At 38.2% G+C, this 22,520-nt stretch overlaps 1 protein-coding gene across 1 annotated transcript in view; it reads left to right on the top strand.

Moving 5' to 3' along the window:
- The first annotated feature begins 68 nt into the window (after positions 1 to 68).
- The window catches only part of LOC131940061 (thyroid adenoma-associated protein homolog), a 30,009-nt gene continuing 7,557 nt past the window's right edge, over positions 69 to 22,520 (top strand). The window contains exons 1-33 of the mRNA XM_059298627.1: positions 69 to 175; positions 1,690 to 1,784; positions 2,230 to 2,348; positions 2,512 to 2,669; positions 3,023 to 3,055; positions 3,293 to 3,341; positions 3,549 to 3,721; positions 4,271 to 4,362; positions 4,509 to 4,747; positions 7,229 to 7,346; positions 7,579 to 7,645; positions 8,685 to 8,878; positions 9,102 to 9,263; positions 9,996 to 10,074; positions 10,344 to 10,498; positions 12,954 to 13,109; positions 13,275 to 13,373; positions 13,538 to 13,655; positions 13,786 to 13,931; positions 14,328 to 14,472; positions 14,614 to 14,821; positions 16,580 to 16,767; positions 16,897 to 17,087; positions 17,396 to 17,505; positions 17,701 to 17,833; positions 19,141 to 19,260; positions 19,626 to 19,748; positions 19,915 to 20,012; positions 20,342 to 20,428; positions 20,701 to 20,832; positions 20,973 to 21,144; positions 21,272 to 21,378; positions 21,813 to 22,497. Of these exons, the coding sequence (XP_059154610.1) occupies positions 1,710 to 1,784; positions 2,230 to 2,348; positions 2,512 to 2,669; positions 3,023 to 3,055; positions 3,293 to 3,341; positions 3,549 to 3,721; positions 4,271 to 4,362; positions 4,509 to 4,747; positions 7,229 to 7,346; positions 7,579 to 7,645; positions 8,685 to 8,878; positions 9,102 to 9,263; positions 9,996 to 10,074; positions 10,344 to 10,498; positions 12,954 to 13,109; positions 13,275 to 13,373; positions 13,538 to 13,655; positions 13,786 to 13,931; positions 14,328 to 14,472; positions 14,614 to 14,821; positions 16,580 to 16,767; positions 16,897 to 17,087; positions 17,396 to 17,505; positions 17,701 to 17,833; positions 19,141 to 19,260; positions 19,626 to 19,748; positions 19,915 to 20,012; positions 20,342 to 20,428; positions 20,701 to 20,832; positions 20,973 to 21,144; positions 21,272 to 21,378; positions 21,813 to 22,497 (4,731 nt within the window). The 5' untranslated portion in view covers positions 69 to 175; positions 1,690 to 1,709. The remainder of the gene's footprint in view (positions 176 to 1,689; positions 1,785 to 2,229; positions 2,349 to 2,511; positions 2,670 to 3,022; positions 3,056 to 3,292; positions 3,342 to 3,548; positions 3,722 to 4,270; positions 4,363 to 4,508; positions 4,748 to 7,228; positions 7,347 to 7,578; positions 7,646 to 8,684; positions 8,879 to 9,101; positions 9,264 to 9,995; positions 10,075 to 10,343; positions 10,499 to 12,953; positions 13,110 to 13,274; positions 13,374 to 13,537; positions 13,656 to 13,785; positions 13,932 to 14,327; positions 14,473 to 14,613; positions 14,822 to 16,579; positions 16,768 to 16,896; positions 17,088 to 17,395; positions 17,506 to 17,700; positions 17,834 to 19,140; positions 19,261 to 19,625; positions 19,749 to 19,914; positions 20,013 to 20,341; positions 20,429 to 20,700; positions 20,833 to 20,972; positions 21,145 to 21,271; positions 21,379 to 21,812; positions 22,498 to 22,520) is intronic.

The raw sequence follows: 22,520 nt of genomic DNA, 5'->3' as shown, positions 1-22,520 counted from the left end.
ATGTGGGCGGGACCAGATACTATAGAAAAACTTTTTTTCGAGAAGAATATCATGTATGGGAAGTTACTCTTAAGACAGACGGTTTTATTTATGTCTAGTTCACGTGTGAATGTAAACAAAACAAACATCTACAATCTTGTATCTAGCCAAACTAGACCTAATACTAACTATTACGGTACTTATTAATATAATTATAACCAAAAGACCGATCTTTGAAATTACCCACCCGAATCTCCAAATAAACACCTAAAAATGCTTTTGAAAAGCACATCACTTTGACTTTACTAATAAAAAAAAATAAAAAAATAAAACTAAAATATTAAAATAAATTTTGGTTTTAGTTTTATTTTGAAGTCTCTTCACTCTTCACCTCTTGTCTTACACGTTTTTACTTTTACACTCTTACAGTACTTACACTCAATACTCTTAGTTACTAATGGACACCAGTGAGTTGACGAAAATCCTTCCGTAATGTTGTTGACAAGGAATAAAAATGTGCTTTTTAAGATTTAGGACCATAAAAATAAAAAAAAGATAAAATTTTTATTAAAAACTTAAGCCTAAAATTAATTCCGAAATTTAATATTTTTAGAATCAATGCTATACAAGTTGCAGATCCAGACCAGAGAACTTGAAAATAATTTGTTGAGTTTAAGGCTACATTTCTATTTATTTTCATCAAGCCTAAGTTATAACCCGACGTTTCACTTTCGTAAGACAAACATTGATTGGCTGTAAGGGAACTCCGTGATCGATTTCTGACAGCCCCACTTTATAGTTATTTTGGTTACAAAACTTTGCAGATCAAGTTTTTAAATAACAATGCAAATTTAAACACCATGACCTAGTTTTTCTATTTTTAGCTTACAATGTGTACAATAAAATTTAAGGCGGCCTATCGAATAGCAGGATGCCATTGTTTATGTCGCCATTACACATGAAAACCAAATTGTTTTTGCCTTTTTTTTAAATTTTATTTAGTTACCGAAAATATTAAAAACATCAAATACATCCAATCTTTAGTAAAGTCCGAAAAAAACCAGACAGACAGGATTTTATAACCATATTAATTGTAACTACGCCGTGCAAGATTTTAAAATTAATTTATGGACCTCTCAAATACCTTTGAGACTTTTCTCGCTGGTGTCCATTACTAACTTAGTAAGTTAGTACTTAAGAAGAAGTTAAGGATACTCAACTTTATTGTACTAACTTTATCTCATTAAAAATTAAAACAATACAGTCACTGTATTACAGTGATTATGCATTATTAGTTAAAAAACAATTCATTAGGCCAGGCGCCTACAAATAGGCTTAATAACTACACTCACTACACTTCAACGTGACTACACTACTACAGCTACTACATCTACTGACTCTACTAGTCTACTACTAGCATCCAGTGTGACTAGTGACTAAGTTAGTCAGTCATGACTAGTGTGAGTGTAGTTAAATAGTCATACACAGTAAATTACTTAACTACAGCCTACTTGTGGTATATAGGCCTAATAAAAATAAAGAGAGATTGCTGATGATATTTTGACTCGTTCTGCTAGGGGAACAAAGGGTTGACTGGATCTGAAATATCTACCCCGTTGAAGGGGCTGATAATTTTATTTTAGCTGTTATGTTAATTGAGAAAAATAGGACTTATTCAAACAGGTAGTCCTATTGGACTTTTTTTTTCAGTGTAGCCAACTTTCATTTAAATGGATCCTTTTCAAATGATTAAAGACTTGGGCCCACCTAATGACTCCAAGAAGTTCTTAGCAAGTCTTAAAAAGGTAACGATTATCATCTCAATATTTGTGTTGGTTGTCCTTTAATAACATCACATACCTAAGTGGTGAGGGGAGAAAGGGACGAAAGGGACCCAGACTTATGGTGAATTGTGTGTGTGTGTGGGGGGGGGGGGGGGGGGGCTGTAACTAATGTGATGTAATATTTATAATATATTTGAAAAGAAAATAGTGAATAAAAGCATGTACGTTTTCATTTGAATTACAGTTATTAAGGGTGGGACAGTACATTTTAACATATTTAAAAGGGGAGAATGGTGTATTGTAATGTAATTAACACTTTTAAAATGCCCCACTTGTTACAGATGTGCTGATCTTGTAGTAATGATAAAAATAGTAGTACATAAATATTATACCTGGGTAAGTTTGTATTGAAGTAGGTAGACTCCTCATCCCCTGACTTAATCAATAATTTTCTCCAACACTTCAGGTTTTAGAAGCAGTCACATCCAGTCATGTTACTGTCAAGGTGGCTGACATACTTCCTTCGCTGGTATCTGTTTATCTGGACTGTCCTGCCAAAATCCCAGCCAAACGCATCTTGGCAAGGTTAGTCAATGATTGTTTCTTCAATCATCGTTGCTATAATGTTTTACATTAAGAATCATTCATGTTGTAAATCATTTAAATTGAAGCATACATTTGCTCAATTCAGCACTTTTCAATAATTGGTGATCTTTTTTAAAGTTGTTATTTTCCTTCAATTTTTTAGTTTCTTTCAAAGTCTTGGTGGGAGTTGTAGAGAAGCCATAGAGAAAATGATGGCCCAATCAGTTTTAGCCAGGCTGTGTGTGGCTGGAGATGTGGAGGTCAGACAGGTCAGGCACTGTGTTGACACTATCACTGCTCTCTTGGAGAATTTTACTATTGGTAGGTTTCTTATCAACTTTATTGGTAGGTTTCTTATCAACTCTATTGGTAGGTTTCTTATCAACTCTATTGGTAGGTTTCTTAATATTATCAGTAGGTTTCTTATCAACTTTATTGGTAGGTCTCTTATCAACTTTATTGGTAAGTTTCTTATAAAGTGTTTTTAAATATTAATTTTAAATGAGACAAAGGTTTTTGATTTATCTTTTCCCGAAATAACACATCATGTCTTTTGCCTTTATTGCATATGTTGCTTTGTTTCTTACTCATCTTCTACCTAAAAAGGTTCAAGAATTAAGATTTGTTTTAACAAAGGGAAAATTTTTGGTTAAAATCTTATTTAATATCTGCAGGTGAAAAATGCCTCAACTGTATTGCTACTGAAGGTAAATTTTAAAAGATATTTTTGTTGAATTTCAAGTTTCCCTCAAGTGGAGGCTTTGATAATACCATTCATTGTTTTCCAAACTTTGATTTCATTGTGTTATGACACTTATGTAAAACACATTTTTGTTAAATATAACACATATTTTTGTTGTACCACTTAAATAGTGATTTGTACTCAGCATGGGACCATCAGAATATTTGATACTAAATTTGATTTTCTATTGTGATCCTTTCAGTGATACATTTTTTGGTAGAGGCTGAAGATTTGTTTTTATCACAAGTTCAGTAAGTTGTTTTTAACTTCTTGGTTTCAAAATTAAAAATTTAAAAATTATTAGCATTAAAAATTAAACTTCTGAAGTGCCTTCATTTTTGCCTGGAAAAATATAGTGCCAAAGGACAGTCAGCAACATTTACTATAAGAAAACCAAGTATTAAAAGCCCATATTATCTGTCTAGGATATTGTGAAATGATGTGTAAATGTTTTCCAGTGAAGATGTTCCTCCTGTACATCTGAATGAGGTCATGCATCATTGTCATGTGACTGTGCAAACTTTGAACCTTGTGATACAGAAAACAGCTGCAGAAGCAACCAATCAGATTATTTCAAGTGGTAAACTCATGGGAACCATGTTGGATTTTGACATGAAAATATTGCACAATGGTAAGTTAAGCTCAATGTTTGTTTCCTGTTTTGTGATCATAACGAAAAGGCTGATGCTAGCTGGAAAAAGATACGCATGCGCAATGGAGAGAAACTACGACTTTTCATCATGACGATGCGTGTGTTTACAACCGCAGAACCCTAACACCAACCCTAATCCTATCCCTAACCCTATTCCTATCCCTAATCCTATCCCTAACCCTAATCCTATCCCTAGCCCTAGCCCTAGCCCTAATCCTATCCCTAACCCTAATTCTAGTGGAGACGTTGGGGAAAAAAAATCTTCTTCTGAGTAGTCACTTCGTAACAAAAAATAATTAATGTAGTATTGAATATATTACAAATACATTATATTTAAGATGTTATAAACGTAATTATAATACTTTAGCTTGAACATATCCAGGCCAACATTTTCCTCTTCTGGTGCAAGCTTTGAGAATGTAAACATTGTGATGTAAATCCTTTAGCTCGAGCATATCCATAATAACATTTAAAATTTTCCCTCTTCTTGTGCCAGCCTCGTAAACAATGTGATGTAAATATTTGCAGAAATTTTCCTGCTAGACTGCAGGTGCTGCTGTGCCATGAATGCCATCATCTTGCTACAGATGGCATTTCCTGGTCCTGCTTCATTTCACCAGGTTTGTTTATTTCTTGTCACAATATTCCTTGTTGCTGACACACAGCATGCTAACCATTGGTAAACCATGGAGAACTCCTTATTTCCTTAAAGATGTTATTTATCAGCATGATTCAGATATGACAAATTGAAACTTGTCCTTCACAGATCCCATACCTGTTGATGCCAGGGAGTGTCTCAGATCCTACTGAGCAGGAAGTTGGGTGGCTGACACAGGCTCACATAGACTCTCTAGCTATGGAGAGATCCTCGACATTGTCTTTTCTAGCTCTGGCCTATGGCTACATAGCCATGGTCACCCCACAGGCTGTTGTGTATGAAGCCAAAGATGGCCAGCAGTTTTACATTGAAACATTTCTACCTCATCTTCTGGACCACTGTAAAAAGTCAGTTGCCACATTTTTTAATGTAATAGTTTTTGTCCCCATGTTGTAGCACCTGTCCTCATGTTGTAACACCTGTCCTCATGTTGTAGCACCTGTCCTCATGTTGTAGCACCTGTCCTCATATTGTAGCACCTGTCCCCATGTTGTAGCACCTGTCCTCATGTTGTAGCACCTGTCCTCATGTTGTAGCACCTGTCCTCATGTTGTAGCACCTATCCCCATGTTGTAGCACCTGTCCTCATGTTGTAGCACCTGTCCCCATGTTGTAGCACCTGTGCCCATGTTGTAGCACCTGTGCCCATGTTGTAGCACCTGTCCCCATGTTGTAGCACCTGTCCCATGTTGTAGCACCTGTCCCATGTTGTAGCACCTGTCCCCATGTTGTAGCAACTGTCCCATGTTGTAGCACCTGTCCTCATGTTGTAGCACCTATCCCCATGTTGTAGCAACTGTCCCATGTTGTAGCACCTGTCCTCATGTTGTAGCACCTGTCCTCATGTTGTAGCACCTGTCCTCATGTTGTAGCACCTGTCCCCATGTTGTAGCACCTATCCCCATGTTGTAGCAACTGTCCCATGTTGTAGCACCTGTCCTCATGTTGTAGCACCTGTCCTCATGTTGTAGCACCTGTCCTCATGTTGTAGCACCTGTCCTATGTTATAGCACCTGTCCTCATGTTGTAGCACCTGTCCCCATGTTGTAGCACCTGTCCTCATGTTGTAGCACCTGCCCCCATGTTATAGCACCTGTCCCCATGTTGTAGCACCTGTCCTCATGTTGTAGCACCTGTCCCATGTTGTAGCACCTGTCCCCATGTTATTAGTGTAGCACCTGTCCTCATGTTGTAGCACCTGTCCTCATGTTGTAGCACCTGTCCCCATGTTATAGCACCTGTCCCCATGTTGTAGCACCTGTCCCCATGTTGTAGCACCTGTCCCCATGTTATTAGTGTAGCACCTGTCCTCATGTTGTAGCACCTGTCCTCATGTTGTAGCACCTGTCCCCATGTTATAGCACCTGTCCTCATGTTGTAGCACCTGTCCCCATGTTATAGCACCTGTCCCCATGTTGTAGCACCTGTCCTCATGTTGTAGCACCTGTCCCATGTTGTAGCACCTGTCCCCATGTTATTAGTGTAGCACCTGTCCTCATGTTGTAGCACCTGTCCTCATGTTGTAGCACCTGTCCCCATGTTATAGCACCTGTCCCCATGTTGTAGCACCTGTCCCCATGTTGTAGCACCTGTCCCCATGTTATTAGTGTAGCACCTGTCCTCATGTTGTAGCACCTGTCTTCATGTTGTAGCACCTGTCCCCATGTTATAGCACCTGTCCTCATGTTGTAGCACCTGTCCCCATGTTATAGCACCTGTCCCCATGTTGTAGCACCTGTCCTCATGTTGTAGCACCTGTCCCATGTTGTAGCACCTGTCCCCATGTTATTAGTGTAGCACCTGTCCTCATGTTGTAGCACCTGTCCCCATGTTGTAGCACCTGTCCCCATGTTATAGCACCTGTCCGAATGTTATTAGTGTAGCACCTGTCCCCATGTTGTAGCACCTGTCCTCATGTTGTAGCACCTGTCCCCATGTTGTAGCACCTGTCCCATGTTGTAGCACCTGTCCTCATGTTGTAGCACCTGTCCCCATGTTGTAGCACCTGTTCCCATGTTGTAGCACCTGTCCCCATGTTATTAGTGTAGCACCTGTCCTCATGTTGTAGCACCTGTCCTATGTTATAGCACCTGTCCTCATGTTGTAGCACCTGTCCCCATGTTATTAGTGTAGCACCTGTCCCCATGTTGTAGCACCTGTCCTCATGTTGTAGCACCTGTCCCCATGTTGTAGCACCTGTTCCCATGTTGTAGCACCTGTCCCCATGTTATTAGTGTAGCACCTGTCCTCATGTTGTAGCACCTGTCCTATGTTATAGCACCTGTCCTCATGTTGTAGCACCTGTCCCCATGTTATTAGTGTAGCACTTGTCCCCATGTTATAGCACCTGTCCTCATGTTGTAGCACCTGTCCCCATGTTGTAGCACCTGTCCCATGTTGTAGCACCTGTCCTCATGTTGTAGCACCTGTCCCCATGTTGTAGCACCTGTCCCTATCTGACAGTAATGTTACTTACCTGTGTTAAAACTGCCATTGTTTGTCCTCTAGATGTACTGATACAGTGAGCAGAGCCCTTTATGCAAGATGTGTCAGTCTCTGGTCTTCAAAACTATTGTACGTTGTTTTTTATTTGCTTTGTCTAAATTATTTTTTATTTAAAAAGTCTACTCTTGTTTAATGCACTTTTTTACTTACTTTAAGTAACCCATTAAGTCTATACAAATGAATTGTTAATTTTAGTTTAACTATTTGATAAAGTTTATTATAATAAATACTTATATTGCTATTGAACATTGTATTTATGAACTTTTTTTTCATAACTCATTAATATATATATTGATGACTTTTGTGTTTTTGTAACTCAATAGTGCAAGTATTGAAGAACAAAAGCCAAGTTCTAGTCTGTCATTAAAACTGAATGGAGAATCCAAGGGTCTTAAAAGTCTGTTGGATTATGTGTGGACACACTGGGAGGATCAGTTAGATGTCAGTTCTCACATGGGTTAAATATTTTAGGCTTTTGTTGCAGTTATTCTGTTTGGTTGGTACCAAGGTGGAGGGGGGGGGGGGGTCTTTCAGAGGTAATAAAATAGCTACGTAGTTTAACAAGTTTTACTGAACTTGTTTTAAATCCATAGTTTTTGGAAGTTTAAAATCAATCCAGAAGAATGTCTTGATGAATGTCACTTATTGTCATCCAGTATGTTTTATTTCACAGATCATACGACAGAGTGCAAAAACTGTGTTTGAAAATGTTTTAAAAGTTCATTTGTTTGTTACATCATGTAAGTTGATCAGTAGCCAAACTTCACCTCTTTCTTTCAAAAGTGGAAATTTAAGAATTTTAATCATGATGTTACATTGCTGCTTTTTTTTGGGTGAAAATATGCTTTTTTTACTTTCTCGTATATACGAAGTATAGAGAAAGTCTTGTAATCGTGCACAAAAATCACATTAAATTTGGACAGTTTTCACCGTTTTACTCCTCAGTCCTTCATCACATCCGGGATATAGAAGACTTATTTTAATCGGGTAAAAATAATAAACTCAGATATATAAAAATTTTGGCGTTTTATGCGTAATGGAGTTGGAAAAACTGGATTATCCAATTCTGTCCGTGTGTGTGTCCGTGTGTAAACACGATAACTTGAGTACCGTTACAGCTAGGTTGATGAAATTTAATATTTAAGTTTTTTATCAAAATCGTAGATCGGTATCAACTTTTGAGCGATTTCCGATAGCCGGAAGTGGTACTTTTTCTACTTTGAATTTTTCAAAAGCCTATAGCTTGAGTTCTATTTCAGATAGATAAATGAAATTTAATATGTAAGTAGAAGATCTAATTCTCTACCTTCTGTCAAATTTTGAGTAATTTCCGTTTATCGGAAGTACTTATTTACGCTACTTCCGATTTCTCAAAAACGCATGTAAATTTATAAAGTACTAATAATATTGCGCACTATTATGACACATCTTTATTTAGCGTTCACTTGGTGTGCATTTCTTTTTTCTACGAGATTATATTCTATTTTTAAAAATTTGAGTATTTAAAATGGATTAAAAATCATGTCTAGAAGTCTATATCCCGAGTTGCCATCCCCCGTAGTGTTATATTAGAATATTCGAGAAAGTTTAGGGGAGATCACTCCCGGTTTATTATATTAAAATATACTGTGGCATTTTTTTACAGGGGGTTATTGAATTAAGATTAATTTAAAGTAAGAGTAACACATTATAAGAAAAAAATGTGACAATTTTCTCTCAATTCCCCTCTCCTTATTTCTTGTACTTGATGTTGGTTGAAGTTCCCCCATTTGGTTCCAGCAAGTGTCAGGTGTGACGGCTTCATCCACTCCATCTTGTCCCACCTGTTGGCTGTCAGCTGGACATCAAAGGGGAAGTTTAGTGCACTCACCTGCTGTGTGCGTCTGATTGGTGCGGGGGAAATTTTGGCCATCCAATCAGGACTGTCTGGTGAGATTTTAAAACAGTTGGAGGAGCAAGCTTTATCTTGTTATGTAAGTTGAGTTTTTGTTTGTAGATAGACTTGAAATGTCTGTACCGTGGCAAATTTAAATGGTTCCATGCTCAATGAAATAAAAAATCAAGGATGTAAATAATTTTGAAAAAAAAAAAAACAATTTTTAAAAAATGTTATAACAAACATGCATGCCTTGTTTGAAACAAATATTTCCTAACTGTTTTCTCATTAAATTTACACTTAGGTGTTTGACTTTTCAGGCCAGTGAACTTTACTCCACTTTATTTTCCACCCACCAAAAAGAGTTGGAAGCTGTAGATGCTTCAGACAGCTACAAACACAAGTTGTTTCAGACTTGGATTGATCCTGTTGTTGAGGCTTTGTGTTCTTCTAGACAGAAACAAAAACAAAACATTATAGAAGTAAGTAAAGATGGTCAGCTTGTTGAGGCTATGTGTTCTTCTAGACAGAAACAAAAACAAAACATTATAGAAGTAAGTAAAGATGGTCAGCTTGTTGAGGCTATGTGTTCTTCTAGACAGAAACAAAAACAAAACATTATAGAAGTAAGTAAAGATGGTCAGCTTGTTGAGGCTCTGTGTTCTTCTAGACAGAAACAAAAACAAAACATTATAGAAGTAAGTAAAGATGGTCAGCTTGTTGAGGCTCTGTGTTCTTCTAGACAGAAACAAAAACAAAACATTATAGAAGTAAGTAAAGATGGTCAGCTTGTTGAGGCTATGTGTTCTTCTAGACAGAAACAAAAACAAAACATTATAGAAGTAAGTAAAGATGGCCAGCTTGTTGAGGCTATGTGTTCTTCTAGACAGAAACAAAAACAAAACATTATAGAAGTAAGTAAAGATGGCCAGCTTGTTGAGGCTATGTGCTCTTCTAGACAGAAACAAAAACAAAACATTATAGAAGTAAGTAAAGATGGCCAGCTTGTTGAGGCTATGTGTTCTTCTAGACAGAAACAAAAACAAAACATTATAGAAGTAAGTAAAGATGGTCAGCTTGTTGGCACCTGTAGATTTAGACAGTTCTGTGAGCTTACACAAATGTAATTGTATGTTGTTTTTTTCTCTGTGATCTCCCTTACCCATAAAACATTTCTATGTAATATACACTAAACTATAAAATATATTTCCCAGTATTTGCTGCCTAAACTTTTAAAACATGGCGACCACATACTGAACTACATGATCTCAAGGCTCTCTGTACACAACACAGGTAAAAAAAACTCGCATGTTTTGATAGAAGCAAGGAAAACTAGTTTTATTTACTCTTTTAGCTTGCAATTATAAATGGGATTTGTTATGGTATAAATTTGACTTATAGATTAAGACGAGTCTTGTTCTGGTATAAATTTGACTGTTATAGATCACGTTGGCTATGGTAAAAATGTGACTGTTATAGATCAAGATGAGTCTTGTTATGGTAAAAACTGACTGTTTTAGATGAAGATGAGAGCTGCTATGGTAAAAATGTGGCGTTTTTAGATCAAGATGAGACTTGCTATGGTGCCATCATCATGTGCCTGAGGAGGGCCAGAGCTCTTGGATTGTTGAAGACCCAGGTGGACAAGGGCAGTCTCTGGTGTGGTCAGCTGCACCCTGATGTTCTGAAGGCCGCACTCTGTAGCCTCGATCAACAGGTTGGTGGCTTGATGTTGTTTAATTCCCCATTTAGCCATTTTGTCCCCATCTAGCCACTTTGTCCCCATTGCTAGCCACTATTGTCCCCATTGCTAGCCACTATTGTCCCCATTGCTAGCCACTATTGTCCCCATTGCTAGCCACTATTGTCCCCATTGCTAGCCACTATTGTCCCCATTGCTAGCCACTATTGTCCCCATTGCTAGCCACTATTGTCCCCATTGCTAGCCACTATTGTCCCCATTGCTAGCCACTATTGTCCCCATTGCTAGCCACTATTGTCCCCATTGCTAGCCACTATTGTCCCCATTGCTAGCCACTATTGTCCCCATTGCTAGCCACTATTGTCCCCATTGCTAGCCACTATTGTCCCCATTGCTAGCCACTATTGTCCCCATTGCTAGCCACTATTGTCCCCATTGCTAGCCACTATTATCCCCATTGCTAGCCACTATTGTCCCCATTGCTAGCCACTATTGTCCCCATTGCTAGCCACTATTGTCCCCATTGCTAGCCACTATTGTCCCCATTGCTAGCCACTATTGTCCCCATTGCTAGCCACTATTGTCCCCATTGCTAGCCACTATTGTCCCCATTGCTAGCCACTATTGTCCCCATTGCTAGCCACTATTGTCCCCATTGCTAGCCACTATTGTCCCCATTGCTAGCCACTATTATCCCCATTGCTAGCCACTATTGTCCCCATTGCTAGCCACTATTGTCCCCATTGCTAGCCACTATTGTCCCCATTGCTAGCCACTATTGTCCCCATTGCTAGCCACTATTGTCCCCATTGCTAGCCACTATTATCCCCATTGCTAGCCACTATTGTCCCCATTGCTAGCCACTATTGTCCCCATTGCTAGCCACTATTGTCCCCATTGCTAGCCACTATTGTCCCCATTGCTAGTCACTATTGTCCCCATTGCTAGTCACTATTGTCCCCATTGCTAGCCACTATTGTCCCCATTGCTAGCCACTATTGTCCCCATTGCTAGCCACTTTGTCCCCATCTAGCCACTATTGTCCCCATTGCTAGCCACTATTGTCCCCATTGCTAGCCACTATTGTCCCCATTGCTAGCCACTATTGTCCCCATTGCTAGCCACTATTGTCCCCATTGCTAGCCACTATTGTCCCCATTGCTAGCCACTATTGTCCCCATTGCTAGCCACTATTGTCCCCATTGCTAGCCACTATTGTCCCCATTGCTAGCCACTATTGTCCCCATTGCTAGCCACTATTGTCCCCATTGCTAGCCACTATTGTCCCCATTGCTAGCCACTATTGTCCCCATTGCTAGCCACTATTGTCCCCATTGCTAGCCACTATTGTCCCCATTGCTAGCCACTATTGTCCCCATTGCTAGCCACTATTGTCCCCATTGCTAGCCACTATTGTCCCCATTGCTAGCCACTATTGTCCCCATTGCTAGCCACTATTGTCCCCATTGCTAGCCACTATTGTCCCCATTGCTAGCCACTATTGTCCCCATTGCTAGCCACTATTGTCCCCATTGCTAGCCACTATTGTCCCCATTGCTAGCCACTATTGTCCCCATTGCTAGCCACTATTGTCCCCATTGCTAGCCACTATTGTCCCCATTGCTAGCCACTATTGTCCCCATTGCTAGCCACTATTGTCCCCATTGCTAGCCACTATTGTCCCCATTGCTAGCCACTATTGTCCCCATTGCTAGTCACTATTGTCCCCATTGCTAGTCACTATTGTCCCCATTGCTAGTCACTATTGTCCCCATTGCTAGCCACTATTGTCCCCATTGCTAGCCACTATTGTCCCCATTGCTAGCCACTATTGTCCCCATTGCTAGCCACTATTGTCCCCATTGCTAGCCACTATTGTCCCCATTGCTAGCCACTATTGTCCCCATTGCTAGCCACTATTGTCCCCATTGCTAGCCACTATTGTCCCCATTGCTAGCCACTATTGTCCCCATTGCTAGCCACTATTGTCCCCATTGCTAGCCACTATTGTCCCCATTGCTAGCCACTATTGTCCCCATTGCTAGCCACTATTGTCCCCATTGCTAGCCACTATTGTCCCCATTGCTAGCCACTATTTTCCCCATTGCTAGCCACTTTTGTCCCCATTGCTAGCCACTTTTGTCCCCATTGCTAGCCACTATTGTCCCCATTGCTAGCCACTTTTGTCCCCATTGCTAGCCACTATTGTCCCCATTGCTAGCCACTATTGTCCCCATTGCTAGCCACTATTGTCCCCATTGCTAGCCACTTTTGTCCCCATTGCTAGCCACTATTGTCCCCATTGCTAGCCACTATTGTCCCCATTGCTAGCCACTATTTTCCCCATTGCTAGCCACTTTTGTCCCCATTGCTAGCCACTATTGTCCCCATTGCTAGCCACTTTTGTCCCCATTGCTAGCCACTATTGTCCCCATTTCTAGCCACTATTGTCCCCATGATCTTTGCCCAGGTCCGCCTGGATGCCTTTGCCCTCCTGTGTGAGAACAACAGGACCACAGAGAGCATCACTTCCTTTGAGTTCAACATGCTCAAGTTTTTCATCCCTAGCAACTTGAACAACCAGTCTCCTGCATTTAGACAAGCTTTTCTGGCTTTACTCAAGAAGGTACAACTAAACAGATGTATTGTTTTGAATGTTTCACTCAAGTAAAATTATGTCAACACAATACTTTACTCAAGAAGGTACAACTAAACAGATGTATTGTTTTAAATGTTTCACTCGGGTAAAATTGTGTCAACACAATACTTTACTCATGATATTGTTGTACAGTTTTTCTCTAGAATGAAAGAATCTCTCACAACTTTAAGAAGACTGGATAAGAAAGACAAAAATGCCACATCTGTTAAGGAATCTATTTTGGAATATGAGGTACATAATACATTTTTAAAAATATCGCCATTTAGTTTTTTAAAATATTGCCATTTAGTTGTTAAAAGTAATTGTAAAGAGTTTAATTAGATTAATAAAAATGTAATTTTACTTTTCATTGATGGTCAAAATGTTTAATCATTAACATTTGATATTGTTGATAGAAATTCCTAACATGGCTGACCAATCATCTAGTTGGCTGCTTGTACCCTGGGTCAGCCTTTGCCAGAAGAACCACAACTCTTGCAGTTCTCTCCCTTATGGTTGCTCTCTTCAAGCAAGGTTAGCTCCAGTTTTAGTTTGCTTCAGTTTTAGTTTGCTCCAGTTCTCAGTCTTTAACTTGTGGTATTTTGTCAATAAATAATTGTCAGCTCCAGTTAAATAACATGTTTTAATGAAAATATTTCTCCAGAAGAAGATGGCTTATCTGTCCCTAAAGTCTTAAACAGACAACATGTCCAAGCTCTAGTGGAATGTCTGGTTGATACATTTGAAGAGAACAAGAAGGAAGCCTTGAACATCTTGTCAGCTTATATAAAACAATGTGCTCCTGTCTGGGTCTGTATTTAGCCTGTAATTTAATGATCTTTTTGTTAGATATTTACATCTCATTTGAAGCATTTGGACCACAGTCTATTGTGTAACAGTCATCATTTTTTAGTTAATGTAATATTGGATGATCATTGGATGTTTTACATTCAGTATAGATTCTCTATACATTAGACTGCTCTCTTAGATACTAATTTAAAATAGCTGAATGTATGATCTAACACATTTCTATTTTAAAGCTATCCTTTTACCTTAAAAAAAAAAACTTATTCCCATAGCCTAGCCTAACACTGTTTAGCTACTTTATATTTTGATTTGTAAAAATTAAATTATTGATCATTTTTTAAAAAGAATTTATTTTTCAAAACATCCTCAGTAAATAATTTTTGCTTTATTATGTTTTAGGATACTAGTGAATTAAAGAAGATAATAAAGATTTCCATGTCTTTGGCATGCAGTACTAAACCTCAAGACTGTGACACTGCTGTTTATAATTTTTTGTTGATTCTTAAACATGAAGAGTTCAAACCAGAAAGTTTGGATTTTTCAGGTATATTGGTACTTCATAATCATATCCTCCCGTAATTCCATTTTCATGTCCTTTTATTTTTTTTTAAATTATCTAGTATACAATCTTGTGCATCTTTCATCAGAATTTGTATTTTATTATTTCTGTTTGTTTGCTTTTCAGAGTTGTTACCTTTAAAAGTTCTGCGAATGTCTGACGTGACCACTGTAAGCTGTGTGAATAAGCCCCTTTTTTTACTTGAAATTCTCCTCAAGCTGTTGGATGATGAGATCCTGGTGGCCAAACAAAGTCTGATCACAGCAGCAGCCACCAGACCAATGTATCCCACGTTACACTGCATCAGATACATCCTGCAGGAAGTTGATTTCAGGTTTGATTTGGTTTAAAGATAATGCTTCATTATTAAGGAATAGTTAACCACAGTGTGTGGTATGTGAACTGTGTGTATGTAAACCGACATCCCATCTATAGTGTACTGTAAATAGTGTGTAGTTAGGTGTGTGATGGCATAAATTTGTTTAACTTGGAAGATAGTTCATAAACACCTAGTATTACATAAAGTTTATATTATAGAACCAACTGTAACAATGTGTATTTTTGAAGTTGTGTTGATTGAACAAGTTCAGACAGGGTTTTAAATGAGTTGAGTTACGGTTCTTGTTGTGATATGGGCTGTATATAAGGGGGACAACTGTTAGTAAACAGAAGGGGAGTAACAAATGTAGTGCTATGTTGGATAATTTATGAAACTGTTGCTGTTGATTGCTGGCTTGTGTCCTGTTGTGATTACCTGAATAAACTCACTCACAATTATGGCCTGAATAAACTCACTCACAATTATGGCCTGAATAAACTCACTCACAATTATGGCCTGAATAAACTCACTCACAATTATGGCCTGAATACACTCACTCACAATTATGGCCTGAATACACTCACTCACAATTATGGCCTGAATAAACTCACTCACAATTATGGCCTGAATACACTCACTCACAATTATGGCCTGAATACACTCACTCACAATTATGGCCTGAATACACTCACTCACAATTATGGCCTGAATACACTCACTCACAATTATGGCCTGAATACACTCACTCACAATTATGGCCTGAATACACTCACTCACAATTATGGCCTGAATACACTCACTCACAATTATGGCCTGAATAAACTCACTCACAATTATGGCCTGAATACACTCACTCACAATTATGGCCTGAATACACTCACTCACAATTATGGCCTGAATACACTCACTCACAATTATGGCCTGAATACACTCACTCACAATTATGGCCTGAATACACTCACTCACAATTATGGCCTGAATACACTCACTCACAATTATGGCCTGAATACACTCACTCACAATTATGGCCTGAATAAACTCACTCACAATTATGGCCTGAATACACTCACTCACAATTATGGCCTGAATACACTCACTCACAATTATGGCCTGAATACACTCACTCACAATTATGGCCTGAATACACTCACTCACAATTATGGCCTGAATACACTCACTCACAATTATGGCCTGAATAAACTCACTCACAATTATGGCCTGAATACACTCACTCACAATTATGGCCTGAATACACTCACTCACAATTATGGCCTGAATACACTCACTCACAATTATGGCCTGAATACACTCACTCACAATTATGGCCTGAATACACTCACTCACAATTATGGCCTGAATACACTCACTCACAATTATGGCCTGAATACACTCACTCACAATTATGGCCTGAATACACTCACTCACAATTATGGCCTGAATACACTCACTCACAATTATGGCCTGAATACACTCACTCACAATTATGGCCTGAATACACTCACTCACAATTATGGCCTGAATACACTCACTCACAATTATGGCCTGAATACACTCACTCACAATTATGGCCTTACAGTCAGCTTTACACATCTTATTATCATGTCAAGTTCACTGGCAGATTTAGGTGAAAACTTAACCTTTAACGGTCATCATTTAAATTTTTAAAAATAATGTTTGCCATGCTTTTTCTTAATTCTAGCACTTGTCAAATTGCTATTTTATTCATTATATTTAACAAAGCTACACATACGTCTGCACTGATTCTATTTTCAGTACATTGGGACCAAATGTAACTCCAGTTGCAAAGAGCTTCCTCTCCCAGCTGATCAACTCTTGCTTAAATGTATCTAAAGTTGTGTCCCCTGTTGTCCAGAACTCCTCTCCAGAGGGCAATGTACCAGAGGATGCTTTGCTTTCATTTGATTTACCTGAGGAAAATATAAGGATGAGCAGCACTGGAGGTTAATTGTGGTTTTAATTATATTTTTTTCTTTTTAAAATTATGTTCTTGAATTAAGTTTTTAAAGCATGTTCCTAGATATTATTTTCTTGAAATGATGTTTATTAGAGCATGTGTTTAAATCCTCTAGAAGCATGTGGTCAAGTGCCGGGTGAAACCCTGGTGTCCAGTAGGGAACTAGTGGAGTCAATGCCAGAGTACCTGGTCGTCTGCTGCTGGAGGAGCATCAAAGAGGTGTCCTTGACCCTAGGGAAGATGTGCCTGCAGATGCCCGCAGCTATGATTGCTGCAGATGGACAGGGTTTATTGAGCCTTGACCAGGTCAGTCTTGTACAGTGTCCCCTGTAGTTGTCATGTTGAATACAAGGGCTTAAACTGTGAATTCAGGTCGAAACAGAACTGATTTTCAATTTGACATACTGTTTAAAAATGTACAACACTATTTTGAATGAACAAGCACATATAACTCACATTTTGAATCCTTAAATTTTGTCTAAACATTAAACAATAGAACATAATTTTTTATTCTTCAAATATCTAAGTTAGATAAAATTGCTATTTTGTCTAAACATAAAACAATTGAACACAATTTTTTATACTTCAAGTTAGATAAAATTGCTATTTTAAAGGTGAAGGTCGTGGGTGAGTACTTTACCCAGCAGCTCCTGGAGTCTATCCACAGAGGGGCTTTTGAGTTGGCGTATGCGGGGTTCCAGTTGATGTGTCAGATGTTGTGGAGGTTAGTTGGCCCTCACTAGGTCGGGTGTCTCTCACTCTGTTATTCCCTTTTATTTTCTCTTCTATGTTCCATGTTTATCTGATTTTGTTTAAAACAGCTTGACAACATAAAGCTTGTTCTCTCTTACTTGTAGTTCATAGCCATCCACCCTTGTGGTTAAGTCACATGTCATGTCTAAATCTATTTAACCTTTAGCCACCCAGCCAGCGCCTTCCACAAGCTGCCAGCCCAGTGGTTAAGTCATGTGATGGAAGACATCAAGTCAGGTGACCCAGATTCACGCTTTTGTGCCACCCGTAGAAGTGCAGGCGTCCCATTTTTTGTCCAGGTCAGTTTGTGTTCAGCTGGGGAAGTCTGAGTTGTGAGATGGTCTAACACTTGGCTGTGGTATTAAAGACAATCCTAACAACTTAAAACAAAATGTTGCAGGCCATTGTCTAACACTTGGCTGTGGTATTAAAGACAATCCTAACAACTTAAAACAAAATGTTAGGGGCCATTGTCTAACACTTGGCTGTGGTATTAAAGACAATCCTAACAACTTAAAACAAAAAGTTGCAGGCCTTTGTCTAACACTTGGCTGTGGTATTAAAGACAATCCTAACAACTTAAAACGAAATGTTGCAGGCCATTGTCTAACACTTGGCTGTGGTATTAAAGACAATCCTAACAACTTCAAACAAAATGTTGCAGGCCATTGTCTAACACTTGGCTGTGGTATTAAAGACAATCCTAACAACTTAAAACAAAATGTTGCAGGCCATTGTTTAACACTTGGCTGTGGTATTAAAGACAATCCTAACAACTTCAAACAAAATGTTGCAGGCCATTGTTTAACACTTGGCTGTGGTATTAAAGACAATCCTAACAACTTCAAACAAAATGTTGCAGGCCATTGTCTAACACTTGGCTGTGGTATTAAAGACAATCCTAACAACTTATAACAAAATGTTGCAGGCCATTGTCTAACACTTGGCTGTGGTATTAAAGACAATCCTAACAACTTATAACAAAATGTTGCAGGCCATTGTCTAACACTTGGCTGTGGTATTAAAGACAATCCTAACAACTTAAAACAAAATGTTGCAGGCCATTGACTAACACTTGGCTGTGGTATTAAAGACAATCCTAACAACTTAAAACAAAATGGCTGTTGTATTAAAGACAATCCTAACAACTTATAACAAAATGTTGCAGGCCATTGTCTAACACTTGGCTGTGGTATTAAAGACAATCCTAACAACTTAAAACAAAATGGCTGTTGTATTAAAGACAATCCTAACAACTTATAACAAAATGTTGCAGGCCATTGTCTAACACTTGGCTGTGGTATTAAAGACAATCCTAACGACTTATAACAAAATGTTGCAGGCCATTGTCTAACACTTGGCTGTGGTATTAAAGACAATCCTAACGACTTAAAACAAAATGTTGCAGGCCATTGACTAACACTTGGCTGTGGTATTAAAGACAATCCTAACAACTTATAACAAAATGTTGCAGGCCATTGTCTAACACTTGGCTGTGGTATTAAAGACAATCCTAACGACTTAAAACAAAATGTTGCAGGCCATTGTCTAACACTTGGCTGTGGTATTAAAGACAATCCTAACAACTTACAACAAAATGTTGCAGGCCATTGTCTCCACAGAGCCGCTAGCAACAGGTAGAAAATGTTTTCATGAGGTGATGAGGGAGTTGCTGGACCTGGCCATCAGTCCAGCTCCTGGTGGACACACAGCTGTCAACGGTCAGGTAGGACAACTTTTTTAAACTTTTGTCTTAGGAATTACTTACTCAATTGTTTTAATGATTTTTTCTTATAATCAATCTATCGAGTTTTTCCCTTTTTCTATTATTATCACTTTATCTTTAAAGTAGAAAATTAATTTACAAAAAGCATTTTTTAACTAATTGATTCTTTCAAAAGTATGCTTTTATTTCCAGATGAAAGATACCATTTAGCGTTATTCTTGCCTTTTTAAAATATTTAGCCTAACTTTTCTTTCATGGTTGAAATAGTTCTAAAAATGAAATGATTACACAAATAACAATTTTAAATTTAAACTATGTTATGCATGTTTTTTTAATCTTAAGATATGTTGTATGTTTCTCAACAGATTCATTCTCTGAACATCTTAAGAACGCTGTACAGAGAAACTCGTCTAGGGGAGGATGTCTTGCCATATGTTGCGGATGGTCTAAAAGCCGCCATCCTTGGCTTCAAGTCTGAACTCTGGGCTGTACGTAACATTTGGACATTTGGCTTATAATAAATCAGACAGCTTTTGTATTCCAACAAAATAAATTTAGACAAGTTTTGTTCTTATGAGGATGGCGATATTTTTGTATACAATTTTTTTAATAGCAGAAAATAAAAATGAGAAACTTTGAATTCAAACTTTTCAGGTGAGAAATTGTGCCACCCTGCTGCTGAGTGCACTAATGACCAGAATCTTTGGTGTCAAAAGAAGCAAAGATGAAACAGCCATGTCCAAGAAAAACTGGTAAGTTTTGTTTTCTTGTTTCATTGGTCTTATTTTTTACATTTACAGTGATGTTTAAAAGTATTCATAGCTTTAAATATATTTGAAAAAAATGGCATGGAAGCATTCCACACATCACATTAGATTGTTTTAAATGCTGAACCTATGGTAGAATATTCATAAATAAATGAACTTATTTCAGACAATAAAATTATCCTCACTTGTTTTAAATGCTGAACCTATGGTAAAATATTCATAAATAAATTAACTTATTCCAGACAATAAAATTATCCTCACTTAAAATTTAAATATGTTGCGGAGATAAATTTAAAAATTCCTTCTTTCTGCAGCCAAACCGGTCGTTCCTTTTTTCATCGTTATCCAAGTCTGTACCCGTTTCTTCTGTCTGAGTTAGAAGAGGCCACAGCATCTATTGGGTAAGTTTGAGAGAACATCATTTCATTGATGTATTAATAGACAATATATTGGTTTATTTTAATATAATCTGTTTTTTGAAGCTGATAATTATGATAATTAGATGATCTATATTGATTTTTTTTTAGTAAAATTGGTTGATGATTATAACAGAACAATGCATATTGGTTTTATTTAGTAAAATCATTTGATGATTACACTAAAACAATGTATATTTTATTTAGTAAAATCAGTTGATGATTGTAATAAAACAATGTATATTGTTTTTCTTTAGGTCCAGAGACAGAATTCACCTCCACCCCAGCTTGTATCCTGTGCTGTTGGTGCTGGGCCGACTTTTCCCTTCAACATTAGAAGGTTCTGACACAAACCTCAGCCTCGGCGCTTTCATTCCATTTGTAATCAGGTCATTCATAATTTTATGCTCAAATATTTTTTAACGTAGACTTTAGATTAAAATCAAGTTCAGTATTTTTCTTATCTTTAAAATCTAATTTTCTTAAAAATTACATTTTTAGGAAGTATTTCTTTTTCTTTTCTATTTAGGTGTGCATCCAGTCCTGTATATAAGACAAGAGTTATTGCCTCCAGAGCTCTACAGCCATTGGCTAGAAAGAATCAGGTGACCAGTATAAGCCTTGAACTGCTAGCCAATCTTCCTGAATCACCAAGCCTTTGTGCTGTATCTAACAGTTTGATTCATGGCTCACTGCTGCAGGTTGTGGTCTTAGTCAATTGTTTTAATTAATTTGTTAGTCAAACTAAAGCATTAGTTGTTGAGATTTTAAATCTGTGATGTTTTCAAAAAGTTTTGAGTTAAAATATTTTCTATTTTCTTCTCCCAGCTTCACCAGTTGGTCAAGTTAGTGAAAGGACTTGGCTCAAGTCTGCAAGAAGATTTCCTACACACAGTCACCCCCAAACTTGCTCAGTGCAGCTGGCTCTTGTCAAGGTAATAAAAGATGAGAGAATTTTTTTGACCATTTTATAGTTTGGCTTATTAATTGTGAAACAAAATATTTTAAAATATTAATTAAGCTTATTAGAAAAAATTGCTACAATTATTTATTTTAAAATATGCTCAATGAATGCAAACCCAAAAAAAATGTTATTATTTGACTATTAGATATGCAGTGATGCATGAACCTTTACTTTGGGACTCAGAAGAAGGCTGGTCTTTGTGAACCTGCCAGTAATTAATATTTGGGGGAGAGAGGGGATGTCATGATTTAGTTCTAGACCTGATTTTAGAGGTCTAACTATAATCGAGTTGTGTCAGGAAAATTTTAAATGTCTAGCTGATGTTGGGTCATTAAAACTTGTGTGTATTTTGTCTAGTGGGTATCTAAAAAATATATGAACAAATAAAATGTTTTATATCAACAGTGAGAATGTATGTTTTGCTACTCAACAAGCTGCACTCGTTCTTGTTGATGCTGTACTGGACATTGAGGCCACATACAACAGAAAATCACAAAATCAACTGAGGTTACACTTTCTGTCAGCACTTTTACAAGCCAGAGTTATTTCCCCTGAACACCAGTGGCGTCCCTTGTTTTATGAGGCTGAGAAGACCAGGGCCAGACTGTGCTTGAAATATTTACCCCAGATAGCAGACACACAAGCTGGACATCTAAACAGTGACCAGCAGCCAGTGTCCAGTGCTGGTCAGTCCACAGTCAGGCCTGTTGTTGATGTCTTTCTCCACGGCCTTCAGTCTCCTGTGTATGAGGTCAGGCTGGAGGTGCTCAACTCTCTGATCCAACTACACAACACTGGGGGGAGGGCTGAGGCTCACAACACTGGGGGGAGGGCTGAGGCTTACAACACTGGGGGGAGGGCTGAGGCTCACAACATTGGGGGGAGGGCTGAGCCTCACAACACTGGGGGTTGGGCTGAGGCTCATCTCACAGAGGCTTCTGGTGAGGATGGTGTGTCTACAGGGGATGAGGTAGAGCCCTTGATTGAGGGAGCTACAGGCTGTAGAACTGAGGACATTGTGGCTCAGCTGTTTGATCATCTGCTTGACATGGGGCTGGAGCTTGAGAATCACCATGAGTGCCAAGAGAAGGTAACTCTCATTAATCGTCTACA

This window comes from Physella acuta, unplaced genomic scaffold (assembly GCF_028476545.2).
Source record: "Physella acuta isolate Inbredline_101_S28 unplaced genomic scaffold, ASM2847654v3 ptg000021l, whole genome shotgun sequence".
NCBI classification, from domain to species: Eukaryota; Metazoa; Mollusca; class Gastropoda; family Physidae; genus Physella; species Physella acuta.
Note: the sequence above shows the minus strand (reverse complement) of the source record. Positions and strands in the feature narration are given on the sequence as shown.